The 15,693-nt window shown below is 42.8% G+C and overlaps 1 protein-coding gene across 22 annotated transcripts in view; it reads right to left on the reverse strand.

Annotated features, from left to right (window-relative positions):
* The window catches only part of LOC142742883 (microtubule-actin cross-linking factor 1-like), a 236,195-nt gene that overhangs the window by 110,007 nt on the left and 110,495 nt on the right, over nt 1-15,693 (reverse strand). For 12 of the 22 annotated variants that reach the window (XM_075853080.1, XM_075853090.1, XM_075853095.1 and 9 more), the window contains 9 exons: nt 15,587-15,679; nt 2,458-2,624; nt 2,263-2,375; nt 2,027-2,133; nt 1,819-1,938; nt 1,635-1,730; nt 857-984; nt 681-774; nt 29-183 (listed from right to left, as the gene is read on the reverse strand). In XM_075853080.1, coding sequence (XP_075709195.1) covers nt 29-183; nt 681-774; nt 857-984; nt 1,635-1,730; nt 1,819-1,938; nt 2,027-2,133; nt 2,263-2,375; nt 2,458-2,624; nt 15,587-15,679 — 1,073 coding nt within the window. Of the gene's footprint in view, nt 1-28; nt 184-680; nt 775-856; nt 985-1,634; nt 1,731-1,818; nt 1,939-2,026; nt 2,134-2,262; nt 2,376-2,457; nt 2,625-2,911; nt 3,742-15,586; nt 15,680-15,693 lie in introns of those variants that run through there. The other 10 variants (XM_075853076.1, XM_075853086.1, XM_075853085.1 and 7 more) reach the window with 2 other exon arrangements.

Below are 15,693 nucleotides of genomic sequence, written 5' to 3' on the forward strand. Positions count from 1 at the left end.
AAAGCAATGTTCATTTTTAAACCTGTACCTGAAGGCGAGTTCATCCACCTGGAAATACTTCTCATCTCTCAGAATCTGAACATCTGCCTGAAGTTGCCGGAGAAGACTTTCACTCTCCTGCAGGAACTGCAAAACTTCGATTTCTTGTTGAGTACTTTGCCCACATTCTACATTAGCGGCATCCTAAAAGATGTAAATCAAGAGGAAATATGATGGCCCCCGGAAGAAACTACGTGCGAAACACGTGTTGGGATTTGAATCCCCCCATTGTTCTGGTCTGTATACCTCTTTTACCTTATCTGTGTTATTTTTTACCACCTGTTAACTTTTTAACTATTGTGGAAGGTATTATGCGCTACTAACTTATTGTTATATGGTTTACTGACCTCTTACTGCACTATTTGCAATTTGTCTCAATATGGGGTTTTAAGGGCCTGGTCAATGAGGGGGATCTGTTTTTCTTGGGTAATGTGTATCTTATACTGCTTGTTTTTCTATACTGCTTTTCGTCTATCTAGGATTCATACTACACTTTTGTCCAAAATGACAAAGTAACACACCATCTACTCAAGCACCTAAAACACTATTCCCAATTATCCACCTTTTACAAGATTCTATTCAGTAAATGTCCCCAGTACATCTATAGTAAGTTACTATCTACAGCTTCTATTCTTACTTACAGACTGTAGTGTATTCCTTGCTAGCGTCAGCTTCTCTTCACAGATAAGGCAGCCATTCTGAATCCTGTTTGCAATTTGTAAGAGCAGTTCAAGCCTGTAGAGTAAGACAGAATCCATTATAATAGAATGATCAGGGGGAAAAAAAATCTGTCTAGAAAAACAATAGATCCACAAACCTCTCCACTGCCGGCCGAAGAACTTTCTCCCTCTCTATCATGGAGAGTATAAGCTTCCCCCACTGTTCCTCAACATCATTGGGATGAAAAGACGAAGGAAGTTTGATGCGGCCAAACTCAATCCAGGTCTTTTATAGGAAAGACAGAAAAAAATACCTCCCTTACATTTTGCTAAATAGTTCAGACATTAAGACATGTTTTTTTCATGATGACATAGTAAATGGCCCAAAGTTAAATCCAGCGAGAGAATAAAATCCTGTAGAGGAAATATCATGATCGAACACATTCCATATCGTACAGATGTCTCCAACGTGATAGAAAATAGCAGCACATAGAAGTTCTGAGGATAGAACTTGTTGATAAAATATGTCAATGTATGCCATCCTAAATTTTGCGGACCACGTCGGATACTGTCTAATCGGTGCTGACAGTGTCACAATGTGTAGCGATACACCTATTTGACAAGGGGAATGGTAACGCCCAGTTGTCAATTTATTCACAAATTTCCAGTAGGAAGAACAGCGACATAGCACAATGCTATTGTTCAGAATTGTTATTTTATGGGGACCCCCTTTCACTGCTGTGTCTATCACATTAACTTTTAAACCTTGGGAGACATGGTCGGTTATGTATAAATGAGATAAAAGTGCTAAACGATAGACATAAAGGGCAAATTATTAACAAAGCCGAAATTTTACAGGGAAGAAATAGGGTATGAAAAGAATCCAAAACTTGCCGTATGACAAAAACGGCATAAAAAAAAATAATTAAACCACACCTGTAACATCTGATACAATGTCTGGATCTGTGCCTTTTCCTGTTCTTTTGCTGGAATTTCAGTTTCTTTTACATGTACATACTGATTATAAAGTGCCTAGAAGAAAAAGCACACATGAATAAAAGGTGTCCACCATGCTCTAGTGTGATTCTTCTTCTACAACTGTCAGCCCTCATCGCTGTACCTTTAACTCCACAGGATTCTGTGGTAACGATTTGTCAGACATCAGAAGTACATGCTGACGGATCCATTGTGTAAGTGACATTACCCTCTCTTGGTACTCCAACCAATGGGAGTCTACCTCCTGTAAGAGGAATCCAGACAAGACATATGAGCACTAGGATCTAAAACACAACAACACTATTAATACTACCATTCTGAATGACACTTACAGTGGCACTGACCCCCTCTCCTCCTTCTGGGACTTTGGGGAAGGCATCATATATAGAAGACACATATGTGATCACAGATTTTTCATCAGGAGAATCCACATCCACATCTGTAGGAAACAAAAACAATGAAGTAATTAAGTGAAACAGAGGTCATGTTAAGTAAAAAAACAACAAATCTATAATCTATAATATATAATATATATATCGTATTAACAATATTCGCTGGTTAAACATACCTTCAGCATCTAATAATCTTGTTACCCCCAGACTCTCCGCTATCTCAAATGCCTGCTCCAGGTTTTCCTGGTTACTCTGAATTTCCACTTTCTGCATGTCTACCAGGTCAGGTCTAAAAACAGAAAAACAATGGATACAATTCTCTGTTCTTTTAAATCACTATTCAGCATTGGTTGGACTCAACATGCACTCACCTGTAGCGATGGATAATGGCATTAAACATCTTGCCATTACTCCAGCAAGAGGTAAAGTTAGTGCACTTCACCCCAACATATCCTGCCGTCACCTTCTGCGTCCATAGGAGCAGCTTCTCCTTGGCAGACATATCTCCTGATTCTCCACTGACATAAATATCAGAGATCTGTAGAAAGAAATAGATCAAACTTATTCTTTGCCTCACACTGCATTATTCAAAGCAAAGTGTGACTTTTCACACTAGATGTATGCTCTGCATATCTGCTCAAATCACTTCACCAACCAGCTCATTCAACCCGAAATGTGCTCTGCCACTAAAAATCACATTTTCTCCTACCTGCAATTCAGTTATTGATACTGATAGAGTAAGTAGTAAATGGTTTGATATTGCTGTATGAAAATATATACTAGACAAAAGGCATATGAGAAACAAAAAGGTATCCAGACTCCCACCTGCTCCTGCTGAGATAGGGGCTCACTACCGTAGCCTGAGGACAAGCGTTCTGGTCCCCAGGACAGCGTGACAGGTACACCCCTTCCTGTTTTATCCTTTGCTTGAGAGGACAATCCAAGGTTAGTTTCTTCACAAGAGCTAGTCCTATAGCTGACGGATTTGTCCAGGTCATCATCTAGGATAGGCAGCAGAATAGCTTGGCTATTAACAGCCCGGTCAAAAGCCGCCATAGTGCTGAATGATCGTTGCTTCTTTTCTGCTGGGTTGTCCACAATACGAGCTATGACTGTAGTCCCTAATGGTGGGGATTCTTGAGTAGTTGTAGGATTCAGCAGCTGAGCTCTATGCACCATGCCATGAAATGTCTCTCTGACCTGGAGCACTCTCCCTTCTTCTTTAGGAATGCTACCCGTGCTGTCAGGCTCTTCAATAGATGCACATGTATTATTTGATACATCCTTTGCTTCTTCCCTTTCCCCGTTCTTTTGATCCATTTGTTCCGGTTTCTCTCCTTCATTTTTTTTCTTTCTCCTAAAATGTCTCTTTTTCTTTCCAGACTTGGGCTCCTTCTCTTTCTCAGGTCTCTTCTCCTTGGGCTTCCGCACACAGCTGACAGAATTCCCCATGTCTCCAGAGCATTTATACAGCACATACAATACATGCATTCAGACAAGAAAAGGATCCACTCCTATGAGCACCACCGTCTGCTTGCAATTTAGACATGTCACCGGGGAAGAAGCACACATCCATCCTCTCATCCAGCAATTGATGCTTGCTTCAGACAGACATCTTACAGACCGAGACATCTCCCTGCATCTCTCTGCAGTGTTCAGATCACAGGCACCTTACACCAAGCCTACAGCCGATTGGATGCACAGATCTCTGTATTAGTGAGAAGGCTTAACCCCACCCCATATGAGGAGAGGAGGGGGATGAGTGCTCGGAAGGGAGGGGGGGAGTAAGGAATCACGCAATAAAAAGCCGGAGAAGCTAAGCTTATACAAAGGATACACAATGCCCTATCTATAAATTTACTTCAGAAGGATTAATAGTACTTTTATAATAGGGTATTTCTGCAAGGCGTTACAGCCTTTAAATGACACCATTACAATAGATATTCCTAAAACACAAACAAGGGAAGGACTTTGCTTTCCCACTATTACTATACCGTGGAGTCACATTATTATGACCACCTCCTACTTTCAACGTCGGCAGCGCGTAGCCCATGAAGGAATTGATATGTCATGGGCTGGCTTGGTGGGTATATAAGGTGTGTGATAGGCTGTCTGAACACTTATGACTCATTGTTGCCATGGGTAAAAGGGGCAATTTTATCAGAGTTGCAAAAAGGGATGAGTATTTGAGAAGAACTGCCATCCTTGGCCCGAAAGCAAACAGCGCAGTTTGTGAACTGTTCGCGTGCTGCTGTGGTGAAAGTGTATCATGAGTGGATAAATGGCACCATTGGGAATAACCGATGTGAAAACTGCGGAGCACCATGTGCCATTCATGTGAGAAGTGAACGTAGACTACGAAGGTGCGCGAGGGCCGAACGACATTCTACAGTGGAGTAGCTCACCATGAGAATCAACCATGGGGCTACAAGACATGCGTCTAAAACATGAAGTTAACCCCTGTCCATATGTCCTATCAGGGCATATGGACATCATAAAAGTGGGGCGCCCGCTCAGGACCCTTCGATAAGCCAGAACGGTGGGCCACTCTGGACAAGCGTGTACCATTCTAGCAGATTTAAATGTTCCTTGTATTACAAGGATGGCCGCTCATCTGAATGGCTGCTATGTAATATTACAATTCCCCTGCAGCGGCAGTGGATGGCTGGCCACTTCCCATGGTAAAATCAGCCGTTTGCCGGAAACGAATGTCTGATTAGACTAAGCCTTTACACTATGTCCAACAGCTCCCACAGTATTAAAAGTTAATAAGTTCCTGCCTGATTTGGTGAAAATAGTACAGGTTAAAAAGTTGCATTAAATTTGTGATATTTGTCTTCTCACTCCAAAAAAATAAAATAAAAAAGGTTAAGCTGTTAAAAGTACTTCTAGGTTGAGTTTACACAAGGCGGACACGCTGCGTAAAAGCGCGCAGCGTATTCGCCCTGTGCACCACAGGGAATTCCGGGTGAAAAACCGCACCAAACTGTGCTGCAGTCTTTCGTCCGGAATATCCGCTGCAGAAAACTGCAGCACTTAGCCGGACCCGCTAGCAGGCCGGCCTCCTGGGATGACGTTTCTTCCCAGGAGACGGATGCAGCCGGCTGAAGTGTCATCCCAGGATGCCAGCCCTCTGACGTCATCCAGGCTGGCCCTTTGTGATAACGTTTCATCCCATGTGACTGCCGCTACAGCCTGTCATTGGCTGCAGCGGTCACATAGGATGAAAAAAGTCATCCCAGGAGGCCGGCCTGAAGGAAGAAACACAGACTCCTGGGTAAGCATAAGATTACTTTTTTTTTCTGCGTTGCGTTTTTTGCAACAGAATCGCTGCGAACACACTGCAAAAAAAACGCAACAAGTGCTATTGTTGCGAGTTATACCATCCAATTAAATTTAATGGGGAAAACCCGCAACAAACGAGCAGCGTTTAAGCAAACGCAATAGACATGCTGCGGAATAAAACTCTGCACCGCAGGTTAATTTCTGAGCGTTTTCTTTCCCGCTTAGTATTTATGCAGCGTGGATGAGATTTTTTTTATCTGATCCACTTTGCTGCTACTCTATTTGCTGCGGATTTTCTGCAACAAATTCCTTTGCGGAAAATCTGCAGTATTTACGCAACGCGTGAACTGACCCTTAGACTTATTTATCGAAAGGTGAAAAACCGTTTCATAGCTGTCGGCCGAACAGCTATTCCTCCAGACCCCCCTCCCCATACACACTCTGCTCGAGCAACTTGTGCCATTTTGTGTCATCTCATAAAATTATGCATTTTACAACGCTATTGATGAAGCTCCCCTTCTGTGCTTGCAATTGAACCGGAAGGAAACTCGAAGTAAGCAAACTTTTATAATGACCTTTCGATATAAATGTACAATAGGTTAGGTTTAGACATATACAACCTAAAGACATTTAAACATTTAAATCCCATTCTGAGTGGAAATCCACAACCTGTATTGCACTCAACTACTTTGAAGATAGGTTAGGCTTTTCTCACCCTAGAATTTCCTGCAGAATTCTGGTAAAATTTACAGGCCAATCAGAGTGGCTGTAGCTTAGGCCCTGTTTACATCAAGTTTGTTGTATGTTTAGCGTGTGCGCTAGGAAAGGTCCTGACGTATATGTTAAACACGTATACAGGGTCGTATTAGCCTGACTGAGGCCAAAAGAGTTTTGACATTGGTCACGCCAGTATACTTCAATATACCGCAAACAAAAAATATGGAATAGTGGTAGTAGGGAGCTTTTCCCAGTGTATGCGTTAAACAGAGGCCATAAACTTGATGTGAACAGGGCGTTACTTGAATAGATATACCCATCCTACACACATACAAAGGGCCAGCAGCATTGGGCTACATTACCGACGCGATAATAGATAATGTCTAGAAAGTCATATAATTTTGCATTATTACTCTGTTCCCGTTAAGGGATCACACTTTTTGCTGTATTGCACTTTTGGTTGTCTACTGGTTTGTACATGTATATTCTATATGTAAGAGAACAGCAGTGTCCTATTACAGCTTACAGTATTTTAGTCATATGATGTTGACAATAAGAAAAGAAACAGGACGCCTATTTTTTGTTCACCTTTATTAATGTTGTGATGTGCTATTGAGGCATGTCATAAGATTACATTGGTGGGAGTCCCACTGATTTCTTAACTGCAGGAACCTTGGAACTCTAGACTGACTCTGGGCTGAGATCCATACCTTTTCTTCTGAACAGTTAAAGTGTTGTCCAGACCCTAAAAATTGATGGCCTATCCTCAGAATAGGCCATCAATATCTAAATCGGTCGGGGTCTGACTGACGGTACCCACGCCAATCAGCTGTTTTGAAGGGGCCGCAGCGCTCGTACAAGCGCTGCTTCCCCTTCATTCCGGTCACTTGCTCACACTGTGAATCACCGACACAGGAGTAGCGGCGGTTCACAATATTACAACCTTCTCCCTTTGAAGTGAATGGGAGAAGGCTGCAATACTGTGAACCGCCGCAACTGTCGGCGATTCACAATACGAGCAGACACCCCTTAAAAACAGCTGATCAGCGAGGGGTCCCGGCAGTCGGACCCCGACCGATCAGATATTAATGGCCTATTCGGAGGATAAGCCACCAATTTCTAGAGACTGGACAACCCCTGTAAGATGAACATTTTCTAGTGCTACTGGTATAAATTGTGACTGGAGTCTACCTTTAAAATGTGACCCAAACTATAAAATTGCACTCGCATAAGAAAAATGCATCAATAATGCATCTAAGGCTCTTTTCACATCCGTGTCCTGGTCTCTGTTTAGAACAGTACTCAGGACACTGTTCCTGATCCGCCATACGATGGATAAAGTAACAACTTATATTTGTACTCTTGTATTCTTGATGTGGCTTAAAAAAAAAAAGCCGAAAACTTCATACAAAATGGTATGTGTAAATCTAACAAAACTGCATACGTTATTCCAGCTTTACACTACTATGTCTTTCAGTATTGCAGTCTATCAATACGTGCACTTCTAAGTGGCTAGGACTATGGGTACATGGCCCTGCCACAAGGATGTTGCCACTAGGTATACAAAAGAGAAAAGAAAAAAAAAAAGTTGTCTCCTCCTATGCAGTCTATACCCCTTCCACAGGTACTAGGCTAATCAGTTTGTATAAAAGAAGAAGCAATATAAAACCAAACATAACCTGTTCTGGGCAGAAACCGAACCAAACAATCAAAAACCCAGGTCAAGTAGGAAAAACAGAGAGCGAGATCGGTGTCCCCCAATGACTACAGCAAGAAATGGATTTTACGGTGAAAAAAATCCTCATTAATGTCATTGGAGACATCTTAATGCAGTCCGAGAAAGAGGGGGAAAAAAATATGTGATATGTGACCCACCTGTGGTGCCCAGCTTGAAGAATTTTACGACCCAGGCTGGAATCATAGGATGTCATGCTGTTGACCTAGTAAAGCTTGGTGAAAGTATGTACCAAAGCCCAGATGGCAGCCTTGCAGACCTGAGCCCAGGAAGCACCAACAGTCCACGTGAAGTGGGCAGTCAGCCTAAAAGACGGTACCTTGCCATGGAACTGATGTAATTCCGTCATCGCAGACCAAATAAAGTGAGCAATGGTAGCCTTGGAGGCATGAAGACCTGTGTGTGGTGTTTTGGTGATCACAAATAGGGAGTCCAAGCGACAGAAGAAGGGTTTAGTAGCCACAAAATAAACGCACCCAGCACTAACCATACCAACTCTAAAACTATCCGAAAGGAAGTAATGGCGAAAGGAAGTAATGGCAAAAGGAAGTAATGGCAAAAGGAAGTAATGGCAAAAGGAAACACAACAAAAAAGGTTGATGAGATTGGCATACCAGGCCTTGCAAGTCTGGGTCAATAATAATTGCCAAAAGAACTTTGGCCTTAACTTGCTTGAGGATCTGTGACAAAAGTGGGAGAGGGGAAAGTGGTAGAGAAATTTGAACCCATACTTTGGAGTGAAGAGATTGCCACCGTAAGTGCGAGTTTGACTTGAACTCTGTCTACGAAAACAGTGACCTTCAATTTTGGCATATATGGATGGTGTAGGAACCTGGTGTTGAACCTCTTTAGACTTAGAGGCCCCATTGGCCACTCCTGATATGTGAGCAGCGGACATGGCTGGCATGTGAACCTCAGACCAACACAGAATCTATGAGGACTCTCGCATTGCAGCATGGCTTTAAGTGCCTCCACGGAAAGTCAGAAGATCAACCGCCATTGAATTGTCAGAAAAGACTAAATGGCTCTGAAGAAAGAAGGTCCAATGAGATAGAGCTTGAAAAATGGCACTCCTCCACAGGAGATTAATCTGCAAGGAAGAGGACTCCTTTTTCCATAGACCCTGAGCTGTGTGAAGACCTAACATCGCCCTCCAGCCTATAAAGCTGGTGTCCATAGAGATGACCAGCCAATTGAGGAGCAAGCACCATCCTTAAGGAATCGCAGGAGACTATTCCCACTGGCGCAGTTCCGTGCAAACCCGGAGAGGTAGTAGAATCCATTTGTCCAGGGAAGCACGTTCTAAACTTCCGGAACGGCAACGCCTTGAAGGAGGAAAGAGTGACTAGCTTGGAAAAAAATAAAAATCGACCACGTGTGGGGGGAGTGAGGTGGCGTTGTGGGAAAGAGCATCATGGCAGGAGGGACACTAATTCCCTCTAGCAAAGAAAAGCAAAAGAGGAGAACCTCCAGCTCACCTTGTGGGTACAAATTGATGTACTATGGACTCCGCACGGATCCTCGCGTCGGCACACGTTGTATGAGTTTCAAGAGAAAGAAGTATTGGATCCAGCGTAGCTGTAACTAAAAAGGAACTCGTTCCAAGTTTAATGAAAAAAATATTCAATTAAAAGAGGTCAGTCTGAATGATGTCCTCTGGTGCTGGGAGGGAAGTAGGAAAATAACGAAAGCCTACGCGTTTCAAACGCTGACTGCGTTCTTAATCATGGCTAGGATGAACTGACTGCCAAGTGTTGGTATCTATATATATAGCAGATCTTAATTGGTTTCAGGTGTGGGCACTTTCCCTGAACGGGAGCCGGAAGCGCTAAGCCTCGGTGCTCGTCTCGCTCTAATTTGTCTTAAGAATAATTATTGTGACTTTTATTAGAGGATCAGAAATAAGTAGGTAATATGAACCTATGAGTTATTTAATCGTTTTTATGTTTATTTGTGGAGCTATAAGCGCTTGGTAGTGGCATAACTATTTGTAATTTTTGTTTCCTTGGAGACTGAAGTCAACTTCCGGTGAAATTTGTATGTTGTTAATTTGCGTTTCAGGGTCATATGGACCTGTTGGAACGCAAACCGGAAGCGGCACCACTCGCGGACGCCAAAGCTCAAACTTCTTTCTACAATGGACCCTATTTGTAAGTATATTGTTATTATTTTCTTATGTGCAGTTACCGATAGTAAATATAGGGGAGTGCCTATCCTCTTTGATAGCTTTAAAGGCGCTATATGTTTATAGGAGTATAAAACAAATATATAGACCCTGTTTCAAATGTATTTATGATGCCCTTTTCCATAAAGAATAGAAGAAAAAGGAAGAAGGAGAGAGAAAGGTAGAGGGAAAAAATATATGTATATATATGTAGAGGAATAACTAAAAGCAGTAACTTTAGTACCATTGCTGGTAATTGTCTGAAAACGTTATATAGTCTCAGTTAATGTTAGCAATGGTTTTTGTCTTGGTAGGTAAATTATGTTTTCCCCATGCTTTTTTGTGATTGTCTCGATCTTCTACCATTTCTGGGCAAAATATATGTTTATAATGGTTAGTCAGTTTAAAAATTTTTGGTGTATGAACCAAATGAGATAAGAGAACCGTTTGAATCGGTATACGGTATAGGAAAAATGGGGAGGGGGGTTGAGTGGGCTAAAAACTTGAATATGGGTAGAGATTAGATTTCTAACCATCGGATCAAGCGAAAGGCTGAGAAAATAAATAAATTTTAATGATTATTATGAAAAATGGGAGTGAACAATTAAAAAACCGGAATACCGGAAAAGTGGAGAACATTTAATTGGACCAAATTAGTAATGTCTTTTTCAGTGGTGTATATATATGAGGCCCTCTTGAGACAAATTGAGAGGGACCCAGGAGGAAACATATGTTTTTGTAAATGTAACAGATATAAGTTTTAAGGAAAAATGAAAATAAAAATATGAAGATGTCCCAGCACCAGAGGACATCATTCAGACTGACCTCTTTTAATTGAATATTTTTTTCATTAAACTTGGAACGAGTTCCTTTTTAGTTACAGCTACGCTGGATCCAATACTTCTGTCCCTCTAGCAAACCCAGGAGTCGTCTACGTGAACAAACCAAACCTCCTGAAGGGGGAGAAGCGGTCCCCCACTCGAGGGGAAGACATGAGTGGGGACAGACCTTAATGCTAAAGTTGGCTTGGCAAAGGCAGGTTTTGTAGTTTGCGAATGAGGCTGCCAACAGGGATTTGGTTTAAAAGATAGTCTCCAGGAACCTGAAGGACAGCGGGGTTTCTTCTCCGCTTTCTGAGATGTGAAGTCATGAAACCTTGGGTTTTTCTAAAAGAGGGCTGGCGTCAAGGACGATTCTGTGGTAAAGCATAACACTTCCTTCAAGTTGTTTCAGAGATGATTTCATTTGTTTTAAAAAGTCTACCTCTAGAGAAAAGAAGACCAGTAAATGTGTCTGCTGCCGCCAACTTGAGCTAGATAGGTTTAGTCTTGCTGACCCAAGAGGAAGCAAATGCCGGACGCAGAGTAGAACCTGGTGCCCTGAAGGCTGACTTCGAGAGCGAGTCCAGTTTCTTATCCAGAGCATTGCAGAAGTACAAAGCATCCGACCCATGAACCATGGTACTTCTAAAAAGCCAGGAGACAGACAGGTCCACCGTTGGGGAGATTGACCACTTTGCTACCAGATCCTCTGAAAAAGGAAAAAGCAAGTCTTCTTGTTTTGTTTTAGATGGTCGCCTGTTAGGGTGCTTCCATTTCTTAAAAATGACATCTTCAAATTCTTTATAATTGGGAAAAACTTTGGGCGAACGTCTATGATGGCGGAAAGACACTTTATCCTGAACAGGGGAAGAATCCTCTTTTTTAACATGGAGATCTCAAATTAGATCTTGCCTGGTAGACACCATTTTCAAATCATTCTGTGTTTCAGAACCTATGTACTAACCTTTCTCAGAAGATGCAGACTGGTCCTAGAAAGCAGAACCCTGGTCACCAACTGTTCTTACTGGAATCATCTCAGAATACCCTGAGGAGGAAGGGGACTTGTTTTGTGAGCTCCTGACTCATTGAAATGCCGAGGTTAGGAAACCTGTTGAGGCGGTAAACGCTCCTGGGCAGCAACCATGAACTCCGAGATCCTGGATAGGTTTCCTAAGGCTTTGGATAAGGACCTGACCCATTTTGGTGGTGTCGCATCCTGGCTACAGCGTCAGGGATATCCTGAAACTGTAAGGGAGCAAGACACAGCAACCATAAGGAACCAGGCTGGCCACATTGAAATTCGGTCGTGCATCTCGCACAGGTATAGTGCGCAGCAATCGCTGAGGGCTGTGGCTGTCTAGAATAATACGCGTTGAGAAAGAAGGAAGAAGGAAAAATGGAAAGGAGTGCTGGAAGGTAAAATAGAAACCCCTGATAGTGACTACTCCTATTGCGGTGCCCCAAGAAAAAAAAAAAAAAAAGAAAAGGAATGGAATAAAATAAAAAAAAGGAATAAAAAGGAAAAAAGTGTGGGGGGGGGGGGGCGGGGGTCAACCACACAGGGCTATCAGTGGTGTGGTATAGCCAAATATGCAGTCCTGTACACTGAGGAATGGCTGCTCTGCTGCACCCCAGAGTAAGGCCCCATGTACGGGCCTATTCATTTCTATGACCGACGGACACCTTCCCGTGTGTCTACGGGAGGGTGTCCGTGCCGTAGGAACCTGCCGAAAAAAATATGTCCTATTTTTTTATTTTAGGGACTGTGCTCGTATACTTTATAATGGTAGCAAAAACGGCCGGCTGTCCGCGGCTGGCCGTGCCCGTGATTACAGGTCATAATTACGGTCACGGTCGTGTGCATGAAGCCTTAGGCCCCATGCACACGACCGTGCCCGTAATCACGGCCCGCGATTGCAGGCATGGCCGGCCGCCGACTGACAGCCACATTTTCGGGCCGTGCTCCCAAACAAAGTATGGGAGCATGGGCCCGCAAAATGCAATAGAACGGACATGTTCCATAATTCCCGGAACATTTCCACGGCACGGACACCCTTCTGTAGTGCTACGGAAAGGTGTCAGTGTTCAATGAAAGTGAATGGCACTGTTTTTGCGGACCGCGGTTGCGGTCCGCAAAAACTGAGGTTTTTTACGGTCGTGTGCATGGGGCCTGAGAGTGAGAAAAGCCTGGTAAGAATCGCAGCAGAGCGGTGGGAAGAGTAGATGCTTTGCATATCAAAGGAAATAAAAGCCCACGCTGAAGCAGGATAGGGTGTGGAAAACCCGTCACTCTTCTAGCCAGCAGAGAAGAGAGCCCCTCCACTTCTGCCTGCTGAGGAAAAAAGGGGGGCCAAACATCACTGTGGCCTAAATTTAATATACTGCTAACCCCAACCGCCCTGAAGTCCCGTCCCTCACATCCCAAGGCCATGGAATGGAAAGCTTGGATGATAGCAGGGAAGAGAAGACCAGGGGATTAAAGGCAAGTCTGCTGAAGTCTTCCCAGAAAAAACAAGACAGCTATTGGCCCCAGCAAAGGTAACAAGGGAACAAGGTAAAACACTGCCGGAGAAAGAGAGAAGAGAGAAGAGAGTGAGGGATTAGGGAGGAAAATCCAGTATTGACCGTTGCCAGCCCACCAAAGAAGACAGAAGGGAGAAAGAGGAAAGAGAGGTTAAGAGAAGAATATGTCGTCTTAAAGCGGCTCTGTCACCAGATTATAAGTGCCCTATCTCCTACATAATCTGATCAGCGCTGTAATGTAGATAACAGCAGTGGTTTGTATTTTGAAAAACGATCATTTTTGAGCAAGTTATGAGCAATTTTAGATTTATGCTAATTAGTTTCTTAGTGACCAACTGGGCGCCTTTTTACTTTTTACCAACTGGGCGTTGTAAAGAGAAGTGTATGACGCTGACCAATCAGCGTCATATACTTCCCATTGTTCCAGCCCAGCTTCTTTCACTGCACAGCTGGCTGGAACAATGAGGAGTTGGTAAAAAGTAAAAACACGCCCAGTTGTCTATTAAGAAACTAATTACAGATTATGTAGGAGATAGGACATTTATAATCTGGTGACAGAGCCTCTTTAAGGTTCACGCATGGTCACCCCTTCATTAAACCTCTCAGACTGAACTCCATGCTACCAGAATTAATGGAAAAGGAAAGGGAAACTGAAAATACAGCACAGTAGTTTGCCTGGTTAACTTGCAACCCGGATATGGAAAAGCTGAAAGGGAGAACAGGAGTCTGACCCCTGTTTCCGTCACAACCTGTAAAGAAATAAAAAATGCAGCAGACTTTCTAAGCAGGTAGTGTCTGCCTCCTACGGAAGCTAGACTACAACCGATTCACAGCCTTGTACCTGTGGGAGGAGTATAGCCTGCGCAGGAGGAACCAAAGTTTTATTTTATACCTTGTGTAAGCCTTCTTGTGGCAGGGCCACATACCAATGGTGCCATGTCTCCCAATGACATTAACGAGTTATCTTTTTGTGATATGCAAATTAGTAAATCTTCTAGAAGTATGAGTAAGGCTATGTGCACACTACATTTTGGCTCTACGTTCAGCGTATATGTCAGAAAAGCTTCAGAAATACATGCTAAATGTGTTAATAGTGCCCCATTAGCCCGATGGAGGCCAAAAGAGTGCACTTTTCGCCTCCGTCGGGCTGGCATATGACAGTATACATTTTTTTGTAGCCTACGCTTTTCCATCCTTTGTGATCCTGCACGGTATACAGGTTTATTTAACATAGGGTCTATGAGTGATGTACTCCACTGTATGGTATACGTCACAGGTATACATTTAAAGTATACAGCATGGCCTTTTCAATAGCCTTTCATGACGTATACATCATGACAGATACCAAATATAGTTTATGGGCAACGTATGCGTAAAAAGGATGCCTATTCGAGGCATCCGTCACATGTGCGTATCTTTATGCACCTGGAACCCCTCAATTTAGTGTAGTTGATGTTTTAAATATGCAAGTAAATAACAGTAAATCCTTGACGTTTTGCCAGTACATTTTTTCCAAAATCTCTAACGTGAAAATCTGTTGTAGCATGTACTATATTCCCCAAATAGTTGCTCACCAGTTGAGGAATACCTGGCAAATACTTAACACTAGACTGGGAGCTGCATGATAGTATTTCTTGTGCCCTCATATTTTTTCAGCAGTACATCGTAGGAAGATCAACAAAAAATTCTGCACAGATCATCATCTAACCTAATCTAAAGCTGGTACTTGTGCTCTCTCAAAATCAAACCTGTCATCTCCCAACTGGGGACAGTGGGATTGTCTCCATACACATAAGAGGAGAGTAAACAATTTTTTTTGCATGATCAAACATGATAGTTATTCGATACTTTGCCAAATTCAACTGTGACTTGCACATCTTCCATACATAAAGAGCATTGCCCTGTGACTATAGGAAAGGATTCCCAACAAAAGCAATCTCCTTCTCTTCCATAAATTCTAAAACCTTTATGAAGCATGACAACAACAAAGCTTAAAAAGCTATTGCAACTATAGACATTTATGGCATATCTACAGGATGTGCCATAAATGTCTGACAGTTGGGGGCCAATTACAAGTTAGTGGCGGTTTCTGTAACTCCCCATAGATAATAACAGAAAGTAGCAAGCACATGTGCAGCGGGTTCTCTTCGCTTTTCTCCTTAGTGGAGTACCAGCCCACCTCCCAGACATTTATGGCTTACCTTACGAATATGTCTATCACTTGAATACCCCTTAAACGTAAGACTTAATCTTACCTGAAAATGCAGGATTATTGTCCATATCAATCCAAGGGTCAGTTTTGGGTTACCATCAGTGATGTCATCATTCCGGATATTAACCAATTTCACCTAAACATAAATCA

Source organism: Rhinoderma darwinii, chromosome 2 (genome assembly GCF_050947455.1).
Source record: "Rhinoderma darwinii isolate aRhiDar2 chromosome 2, aRhiDar2.hap1, whole genome shotgun sequence".
NCBI lineage: Eukaryota > Metazoa > Chordata > Amphibia > Anura > Rhinodermatidae > Rhinoderma > Rhinoderma darwinii.